At 30.3% G+C, this 11258-nt stretch overlaps 1 protein-coding gene across 1 annotated transcript; it reads right to left on the minus strand.

The window, feature by feature from the left end:
• Positions 1-253: 253 nt before the first annotated feature.
• Positions 254-4923, minus strand: LOC122513557 (toll-like receptor 3). The gene is made up of 3 exons (XM_043629962.1): positions 4298-4923; positions 4066-4189; positions 254-388 (listed from the first exon to the last, which is right to left on the minus strand). The coding sequence occupies exons 1-3, from the start codon at positions 4921-4923 to the stop codon at positions 254-256; spliced, it is 885 nt and encodes a 294-aa protein (XP_043485897.1).
• Between the last annotated feature and the right edge of the window lie 6335 nt (positions 4924-11258).

The raw sequence follows: 11258 nt of genomic DNA on the forward strand, positions 1-11258 counted from the left end.
CAATCAGTAAACTGGAGATATTTCTTAATGCTTTTATCGCTTATAAATGAACAAATAACATCACAGACGCATTCTATCTTGTAAATCCTTACAATTTTTTTTCTTTTCTTTTATTTATCTCCTTATTTCTTCACAATTTGTCCGTAGACATTTAGTAAATTGTTATATAAGTCAAAAAACATAGCACGCAGACAGTTTCTCCAATGAGATAGCGTCGCTATTGTCATTCATTTTGCGTAGATTAAATTTTTTACTAGGTCTCCAGGGCTGAATCTTTTAAGCCTGTCCTGAGACATCCTTCATAATTTGCTGGATGGCTACCGTTACAATTTGAACAACTGACGTTTTCATCCTTGTCCTTTTGAGGACAAAGTGTTGTTAGATATTTCTGTGCGCATTTGACTCAAGCTGAATTTCGATTTCAGTAATTTTTTATGTATCCATAAACTTGGCACCGTATGCATTATGGCATTTCTCTTTTTGTTTTAGGTGTATTATTTAGATACATATCCTTGTTATTTTCCTATGTAGTCAATTGGATAAAAAATAATAGTAGCGGCTGTTTAGTCTCGTATTTAGTTATGCTGTTTATTGATCTTACCTAGTGTCCAAGTTTGTCTAATTCATTTATTATTTTAATTGTGTTTGATTTAAGATGACGTCCTAAAATAACAGTTTTGTAACTCTTCTCGTTTTTTTGTTGATACGTATGGTATCTTCCGTCTTAAATATTTAGTGCATTCATTATAGTTACCTTTCTGAACGTTTCTGGAATGATAGTTTTTACTTTGACTTGGATATCATTGAGGTATTTTATTATATAATTATCTTGTCCAGCAATGTATAAAAAAAGTAAAAGAAAGAAATCACTAATTATCAAAGCCATGAGTCGGCAAATTATGCAATAGTTTTATCGTAAGAATGAGTGAGATAGAAAAGAATACGTAAATCAATATACACTAATATATGCGGTAATGAAACAATTTGCGTCGGCATAAAAACTCTCACGGTATTGAGAAAAAAGCCGGGACAAGTGAATGCTTTATTCCAGCAGGAAATAATATAAATAAATAGTGGCATGAAGTGCATTTTATTTACATGTGAACGTTTGTCTCTTTGTTTCCATTATTCTTTTGTTCTTTCCTGCCTGCTTCAAGTCTGCACCAAAAAATGATTACACTTTATATTACATCACTGGACGTAACACCATTGTCAACTTGAGAATGAGACAGAGGCTATAGGGGTATAAGCATATTGAATTGGCCGCCGAGAGATAATTTAATGATGCATAGAGGATATGTAGGTACTAAGAAAATAATAAGATTCTAAAAGTTTCAGATCTCAAACTCAGTAACTTTGTGAGAAAAAGACAAATATCCAAAAAACAGAAAAAAACTTTTTTCTGAATAGTAACTAAACCGATTGATCTAAATTTTTAATATGTTTTGAGGATTCATAATAGTTTCTAGAGAAAAAATTTATGAGCCATATCGGTTCATAAGATAATTTTAAAAAAATTTGTTTCTGTACGAATTTCAATTTGTGACCATGATGCAATTTTTGTAAAATTATGAAACTATTTTTTTTTTTTATCCTTATTCATTTCTTTATAATACTGTATTCTTTTTAAATTTTTAAGAAGGTACACCATAATAATAAAAAATTAAAACAACTTTTTTACCAAAATAATGTTTTTATTCATATATTTTTTAAGCTTTTATTTTATAACTTTAACGTATATCCATAGAATTTTCATTTATTAAGAATAACAATATCTCATTTACAAATAAATAATAATTTTTTTGCTAAAGTCAAAAATCAGTACGGTTATATATCAATAAATAATTTCATAATTGTTTTAACAAATATTTTCGTATACAACTTTTTGTTATAAAACTCGATCATTTATATATTTTTTTTAGTCAGAGATATGATGAAAAATTATCGAAATAATGGAAGACAAGAAAATTTTCTTTCCGAACCAATCCGAGCTTGCAAATCAATCTAAATTCTATTTTATCCTTTTTTTCTTTTTCTTCTGTTTTTCTTTTCTCATCCTTTTTTCTTTATTACCGGTGAATAGCATATATACCGGTGAAGAGCACCGGTGAACAGGAATTGGCATTCACCCCCTAATAAATCCTTCGATTTATTCCTCATTCCTCTAGTAATATACCCATGTTCCAACTTTATTCGCTATTTTTATCATTATTAAATCTTTGAAAAAGACGAGCCTGCCGTGTCCCGGTTATACTCGGTGCACACAGAGTGGCCAAATCAGGCTTTAATTATTAAGATTTAACATTTTGCGTTTCCGGACGTAACAATAAAATTAACTTTTAACACTTTGACGTCCAAGCGATTCGAAAAAATTTCTACGCTCGGCGCCGGCAGCGCTACGTCGGATTTTTCGCTTGGCGCCGGCTGCGTTCGCTTACTGTATTTCCCAAAATTCCTCCAACACGGAGTCCTCCGGCGATTGGATTAAGCTAATTATGAGGAGGGTGAAAAGGTGAATTAAAATAAATAAAACATTTGGTTGAGCCAATAAGTGCAATGCTTTAATGGCTCGTCAGGGAAAAGCCTTACGGCATAAAACCCTGGTTAGTATCAAATACAATAGAGGACGATGGATCACGGACCATGTCCGTGATCAACTTCTCGTCACGATTAACCCTGATGGGTAATCTCGTTGAAAGAAATGGAAATTATATCTCTCACCGTTGATTGTCGCCTCTATGTCTCGGTTATGGTGAATATATAAATATCACCTTAATTATCCGCGCGCGCCTCTCTCTCTCTCACTATCGTCGTTATAATATCGCTTCTGCGATCCACCACCATCGTTATAATATCTGTAAGATGTATTCTTTTAACAGATAAATTCTCTGTCCTTCTGATACTCCTCTCGCTCGTTGTCTCCAAGTATTCTCGTATGCGTCCAGCGAAGGAATAGACTAAATGTCTTTTGTAATGAACCCTGCAGGGTGCACTCACTCGAAGGTCGAGTGGTGGGGGGTATGGACGCTTGTGTCTAGTAACTCTCTATCGATTAGTGCGCGCGCAATAAATCTCGTTTTTTAGTTACTATCGATTTTTGGTTACGATCGATTCCGATCGTACAGTATCGATATTTTAAACTTCATTAAAATAAATAAAATCAATATTAAAATCAGTTGCGAATAATACAAATATTTCCTTTTTATATTTAAAATTAATCATTTTATATGCTTATTTTTTTATGGGGTACAACTTGAGCAACCTTATTCTACGTATTCAAATGCATATCAATGATACTTTGGAATTTGTTTTTTTTTTTGAATCTCATTATAGCTAAACTTAATTATATTTTTATCCATTAGATATAAAATTTAATATTATTTTAACTAAATAACAAAATTAAATAATAAAATTTATAAGAATATAAAGTAATAGGGTCAACACTATAATTTATTCGTTTGCTTATGATATTTTATTCAACACAGAGTATTATAAGTATTTACTAATATTATGTCTTTTATATAATAATAGATTATTTTGAATTTAATAAAACACATTTTTTTACGTTACACATGTTGCATTATTTATCGATAATAAATGAACAATAACATTTGAGGGTAATCTCATTAAACTATTCATATCAATTTGTATGAAGCTGTTGTTCCCCAAAAATAAGTGATTTAAATTCGAATAAGCATATATAGACATGCTATCGATACTAAAAAACAGATTCGATTTCAAATTAAGATACCGCAACCCTGTCAAGGTATTCATCCACGTAGTAGGAAGCGTAGTCAGATTATTTTCTGCAAGATCAAGTTTTTGTAACATCCTCAAGTTAAAGAAAGCATCTTTGTCGATATTCTCGATACGATTACCCCGCAAATTTAATGTCAGCAAATTTTTCAGATTAGCAAAATAATTGGACGTAATATTAACAAGCTTATTATAAGCTATCGACAAATTTGTGAGAGAACCTAAATAGGTTAAAAAAGATAGTGAAGACAGAGAATTTCGATCTAAAGATAAACGTTTTAACAATCTCGCATTTTGTAAAAATCTGACTCCAATGTCTTTTATGTTGTTTGATGACATATCCAAATCAACGAGATTTCCTTTATTAAGGTACTCCATATAATAAAGAACATCGGTGCAATTACGAACAGATAATATTGCTAGGTTTTTATAACTATTCATATAATAATTGAATCTATTATCTTTTAAAAATAGCCCATAAATATTAACAGGAAAATTCGCTAAGTTAATGGAGCGACGGTTTCTTTCCAAATACAAATACCGCGTTGTCGGAGGTATAAAATTTAATGATACCAAATTATTACCTGACAAATAAAGATGCGTCAAGCGAGGAAATGAAGTTTTGATATACGTCGGAAAAGTTTCTAAGTTATTGTCACTTAGATCTAAATGCGTGACATTAGGTAGGTAAATTTCTGATGATGCTACAATGTTCTCGTTTGAAATGAATTCATCTAAACTCTCATAAGTCTTTTTAAGTGTTGTTTGAGCTAAATTTAATTTAATTAATAATGTATGGTTAAATGACTTCAGAAATTTGTCAAATATAGTCGATACATAATTTCGTCGAATATTGAGACAGGACAAATTTGGAACAGCTTTAAAAGCATTCGAGGAGATATCAACGATTTTATTATTCTCGAGATTAATAGATTTCACGTTGACACTGTCGATGAAATTTTCTCTCACTATCTCCAAACCCATGTTAACAAGTTGTACATTCTCGTGTTCCTGATTGTCGCATTTATCCATCGGTTCTTCTAAATAAAAACCAAGATCTTCTTCGAATTTTCTCGAATCAATCGATATCGTTATAGCATGTAAACCATGAATGATTTCCATACTTATGATAGCAGCGAAAATGATAGATGTACTCAAATACCACATTATGAATAAGATCTGCAAAATAAAAAGAAATTTTTTATTTATCAAATTTCCACTTTTCACTTTTTTTAATAACTTGGAACAGTATATTGTTTAAAAAAGACGATAATATAAGAATAATGATAAAAAGTAATACAATTTTAGAGATATGTAATATATTAAATGATAATTATAGACAAATTTAATTCGTATAAATGGTTATATTTTTACTCATTTAATTTCTTAACCTATTTACAGTGACTCACTTTAATATTCTAACACCATGATTTTTTAAATACGATTCTTCTGCATACCGACTTTGAGTTGAGTTAAAGATTTTTCTTATTTTTACCGAGTAATACACTCTTTCTAGTTTTCAGAAACATAAGTTTTATTTATTCAATTAACGTAACTATCGATATATATGGCAAAATAAAAACGAAATAATATTTACTTTCCTTATCGCAAAAATATTTGGAAACTTTTATTTTCTACCTTTATCGTTCAAAGAAATCAGTTAGATAGTTTAGATATTTTTTTTAAAAACATAGTCGTATTAAAAAACTCAATGAAGAATCATACATTAATTTGGATCGAAAATTGTCATATGTCGTACATGTTATTAACAAAAATAGCATGAAAAACCAAAAATATTTCGTACGATCCATTAAAAAAAAAGGAAATTGATAATTTATTAAATATAAGTTAGAGTACAATAGAAAGACATCATCAAACGATATACCCGCGAAGATAGAATAAAAAGTATTCTGCAGACGTCCAAAACATTTTATTGATAAAATGATTAAATGATCAGAATAAGATTGTCAGGAAAATAGAACAAGATCCTGAATTAAGTGCTCCTATATTGACCTCACAGTTATTAATAAATAAATTTGAATAGTTTGATGAGGTTCATATGATACCAAAAATATTTTTGTTTTCATATCATTTTTTTAGAAGATATCAAGGTTACCCTCATGTTTGTAAATAAAATAAAAAACAAAAATATTTAAGATACCAACGTTAACTGACTTACCTTGTATAAGCGAAAAGAATCGGAAGAAAAGAATTGTTATCTAAACTTTAACTGAACTCTCGGTAGATATACAAGACAATAATATTTTAAAAGCCATGGTATTTGAATATTAAGGGAAGTTATTATATATTTGTTATTATTATATTGTATACTTCACTAAACCCTTTGAAGCACGGAACATAAAAAAATAATAATAATTCAATTAAGTTTTGTGTTATAAGGTGGGATTCAAATAACCCTACCGTGTATATTTACGCATCAAAAAGATGGAACACCTTTAATACCCCCGTTCCCCAAAGAGTTAAATCGTAAAAACCAGAGATATTAAAAGAAATAATTTCGCACTTCTAGGAATGCATATAAAAAAACATTTTATTATACACTTAAATATGTTGTTTTAGGAAATAAGTTGGTTCTATACGAATTGAAATGAGAGACAAGTAGTTAAAATATGAAAGTGATATTTGATCAGTCTTAAAAGTTTGCTTTTCTTACTTATAAGTTTCGTGCTTGTAGTTATTTGTTCTTATATCTTCCTATTCTTTAAAAATAGATATTCTATCAGTCGTACTTCTTTATCAATTTTAAATCTATTAAGTTGATACGTATCATGAATCATGATTCATGATTATAAGAAAAAGATTCTTAAAGAATTAAATCAATCAAGAAATTTTATCTCGAGATTAGAAAACTTTCGTTTGGAAGAATTGATAAGGATACGTTTACCGACCACTATTCCGATAATTTACAATTATTTTACTACAAATTAAGGTTACTAACATTTTTTAAATTCTTACTCAATTCGGTTGGTAATTTAATCGAACTATTACTGTATTTAGCTAATTTTTCTTAAAATTTCAATTTAAAAAATCAAATTTTTAAATATATTGTTAATAAAACAACAATTTTTTCAAAATCAATACTGTTAAATCCTGTGCCGTAACGAAAAGTGTAGTCTGTATTTAATCAAGCAGTTAAGCCTTTACCAGGTAATGACCTAAAGAATTGTGAGTGAGTTTGGGAGTGATGAGGTTATGTTGTGAGAAACTGGAGGGGAAGAGGGTAATTAAACTATGAATTTGATTGGAATTCTATTACAGTGGAGGTAGATGATTAGGAATTAAACTAAGACGCTTACCTTTTTCTGCAGCTGATGAGATAGGCCTCTGTCTCTGGTTTACAATAATAAAATAATTCTAATCGTGGGTACTAATTGAATTTTACTAACTCTCAAATACGGTTATACTCTATATTTATTCTTTTACATTACCGATCAATCTTGTTGGACGTTTCACTGATTTTAAAAAATATAGTCTTATTAATTAAAAACAGAATACAGACTTACTAACTAAAACAGAAATATCGGATTAATAGAAGGAAATTATAAGTGTCCTCGCCTTTCTTCCTGATCTTCTTTATAGACCTATTCTTACTCCCACTTCTTTGACCAGTTACTTCGTTGCATAACGAATCGATTTGCAAGATATGAAACTTAGTCTCCTTATTGGGTAGTTACATTGACGCCTACAAGACTCATTGGTTTAAAGAATAACCAAAGAGTAGATGGTACCTTCCGCTAATGAAGTCCTGACAACTTTGGATCCACGAATTTCTTTAGAGTCTGCGCCTATGGGTAGAAGAACTGATCCATTGTCTAATAATTTATGTGTTCTAAGAGTTATAGTAAGGACGAGGTTTCCAAGACGTTTAGGTTATGTGATTCTTTTCTAAACTCGTTGGCGACAATTAGGCGCGGGTCTGGAAAATGCCAGTCATCTGGTTCTTTAGTTTTAGTAATAACCATTTTTGGGATACATCTTATTACATTTCTTCGACGAAGAAAATATCGAGTGTAGCAGAAAAAAAAAGAATAAATGGTCTAGGACGTAACAGTAAATTAAAACATTTGGGTTTTCTTTAGAAATTATTATATGTTAAAGATAAAATGAATAAGTTTTGAAAGATATGTAAAATATAAGTTGAAGATAAGTTGTTATTATATTATTAAACAATAAATATAAATTTGGTAATGAGGCTAATATAAATTAAAATATCTCCTTATTCGTTGCTCGAAAATTCCAGAATAACTGATTCACGTGCATTCATAAATACTCTTTTATTAGAATTAATGAAAAAATGTTTTTTAATTGTTTTTCACTCACCTAAAAATTAAATAATTTCAGATGTACAAAAATAAATATTTATTCAACTCTTATATAAATAATCAATTAAAAATAAAAAATAAAAGTAATGCATTTTTTATCGCGGCACGTGGAAAAAAAATTCTTTTAATTTATTTTAGAAATATTTCATATAGCATGCTAATTTCTTCGTGTCTATTGAAAATTTCAAGTTTACCGTTTAATCTAAAAAGAAACAATTTAATTTAAATAAGAATTCTAATATTTCTGATAACGCCGTAATTAGTATTGTCTTCATATGAATATTTTATTTTTACAAATATCTTTAATATCAATTCACAATTATGAATAAGTAACTTATGGAATTACATGTATTTATCTATATAATTCGGATGAACGAATCACGAAACTGATTTAGATTTTCTTGAATTACTTTAATTAAATGTAACCTACAATTTAGCTTCTGTTGTTGAATGATCCTTCAACATCGACACGATATCGACATCTGATAATAAATCTAAAAAAGATTACTGCGATGATAATTCAAAGTGATACAATAACTTGAATTACTTTGACTTTCTCTTTCTTTTACCGATATAAAAAAATGTTGTTTATAAATGTCGGAAGAGGCAATAATATCTGATAATTATAATTAAGGAAACATAAGTATAATAAATAACATATATAGTAGACTCTACTGTAAATTTTGAAATAATTGATATTTACTTGTAACACAAGCTTTCAAAATTCCTATTATTCGCGCCATGGCGCTTCAATAAACACCAAGTTAAACCACCAAATAGCAATAAAAAAAAAAGCTTATTTTAACAGAACGAAGTCCTAATAAAACGAAGAAGAAGAATTTCTTTCACTACTTGCTTTAAACACCTATATGCAGAAATCTATTTTAGGTTTATTATGCTTTCCAACTGATATAAATTTTATTGCAAAGAAACATTTTGTTTTTTGATAAATATAGTTTTACATAAGTTATAATAAAATAGTACTCAGCTGAGACCTTATTTCTATTTTATACTGCTGTTGAAGTAGAATAAATTTGCACTTATCGAGTCGTCATCTACATGCATTTTGGAAGACACCGTCTTCTTTTTATTCGCACTGGGAAGAAACAATGTGCATTAATATTCTATCAAGAAAATTGAAAAGAGAATGTATCTCAGTTATTTATAAATTATTTTCTACAATAATTCTTATTAAACTATAATCTCTTGCAGCTTTTTGACTAGTATCAGTATACATTTAAATTTCTGTTTCAGTTTTCGAGATTTCTAAAACTAATGCAGAGAAGTGTAATGCCTATTTACTATATTACTATATTTACTATATTTTACTATATTACTATCGTTACAAAAATGTATTTAAAAGAAAGTATCCATCACAAACAAACACGAAACGTTGTAAGGCGTATAGGCTGCGAAAAAAATGTTTTGTTATGCAAAAAAAGTATAAATTCTTACGTGCGTACATAAGTACACACACTAGTTTTTTCTTTTCAGGTCGCTGAAGAAGCAAATCGCACGTAGAGACGCGGTTCATAAGGTCGGTCTCCGTCAATTGATGTGGAACCAAAACTTTATACCGATTCACATATCCCATCTTGATTAAATGAACTGTTGTCCTGGGAATATTAGTTGTTTCCACTATCTAGCGCACACGACGAGGTCTGTTCAAAAAGTATCGCGAATTTTGAATTCCCGCGGGTTACGTATATTCGATTTTCAATTTTTTTGCGGCGTTATGTTGGTATTCATGTCCCTCACTTATGCTGACAAGTTCGGCCACTTTAAATGTTCAGTTAATTTTTGACAGGTATTTTGCTTGGACGTGTTCTTGCTCGGCTTCGATTTTTGCCTATTTTTCGGCTTTTGCACTATGATAACGCCCCTGCTCACTCATCGTTGCTTGTGAGCAAATTTTTGGCCAAAAACAACACAATAATGATGCTGCAGCAACCGTATTCTCCAGATCTGGCCCCTGTGAGTTTTCCTTGTTCCCAAAACTGAAAAGGCCCACGAAAGCACGACGATACGCTACGATTGAAGAGATAAAGATGGCATCGAAGGAGGAGCTGAACAAGATCACTAAAAATGATTTTTTGAAGTGCTTCGAGGATTGGAAAAAACGTTGGCACAAGTGTATAATATCTGATGGGGATTACTTTTAAGGGGACTAAGGGGTCTGTGGCATCATTATTGTGTTGTTTTTGGCCAAAAATTCGTAGATAAGCAACGATGTGTGAGCAGGAGCGTTATCACGGTGCAAAAGCCGAAAAATAGGCAAAAATCGAATACGAGCCAAAAACTGGTCCTAGCAAAATAGCTGTCAAAAATTAACTGAACATTCAAAGTAGCCGAACTTGTCAGCATATGTGAAGGACATGAGTATAAACATAATGCCACAAAAAAATTGAAAATCGAATATACGTAACCCGTGGGAATTCAAAATTCGCGATACTTTTTGAACAGACCTCGTATATCGCGATTTTTCAGCGAGCATGCTCTTTATAAGGTTCGGATCTGTCGTTGCTGGGCGGTCGCTGCAGTCTTCATCATTCAAATCAAAAATGCCAGCTCTAAATTTCTTAAACTAAGTACGAACGGTTCTAATAGTCGTAATATCACTCCCATAAACGGTGCAAATCTCGTCTGCAGTGTCCTTTGCACTATTACCTTTTTTAAAGCAATGAAGCATAACATGTCGCAAATGCTTCTTTTGACTATCCATATTGCACGGCGTAGAAAAAGATTTTAAAAGAGGCTTTGTCACCAACAAAACGTATTTTGAAAGAGCTGTGAGATGACTGAAATCGACGCTATAAACGGACAAAAGATAAGCCTGTATGATTACAAACATAGCCAGCTCGAAATCATACATAGCGTGACGCGGAAAGAACTTATGGGACAACCATTATTTCCTTTCCAAAGCAAATCGCTTCTTCTTATTTTAACTTATTAACTTTTTTTATTATGGAATGCATATTTTGTTAAAATTTTGAAAGTTGTATAAATGTGTTTTATGCAAAGTGTCCAAAAATGATAATAGATTAGAATAAATTGAAATCTACTAAATTGAAATCTTGATTTGTGTCTGATGAAATGACTCCTTATAGTTCACCACTGCGAAAAACTATAAAATGTTACAGGAAATTGGCAATAAAGCAT

The sequence above is a fragment of the Polistes fuscatus genome, unplaced genomic scaffold (assembly GCF_010416935.1).
Source record: "Polistes fuscatus isolate 324 unplaced genomic scaffold, CU_Pfus_HIC Scaffold12, whole genome shotgun sequence".
Classification (NCBI taxonomy): domain Eukaryota; kingdom Metazoa; phylum Arthropoda; class Insecta; order Hymenoptera; family Vespidae; genus Polistes; species Polistes fuscatus.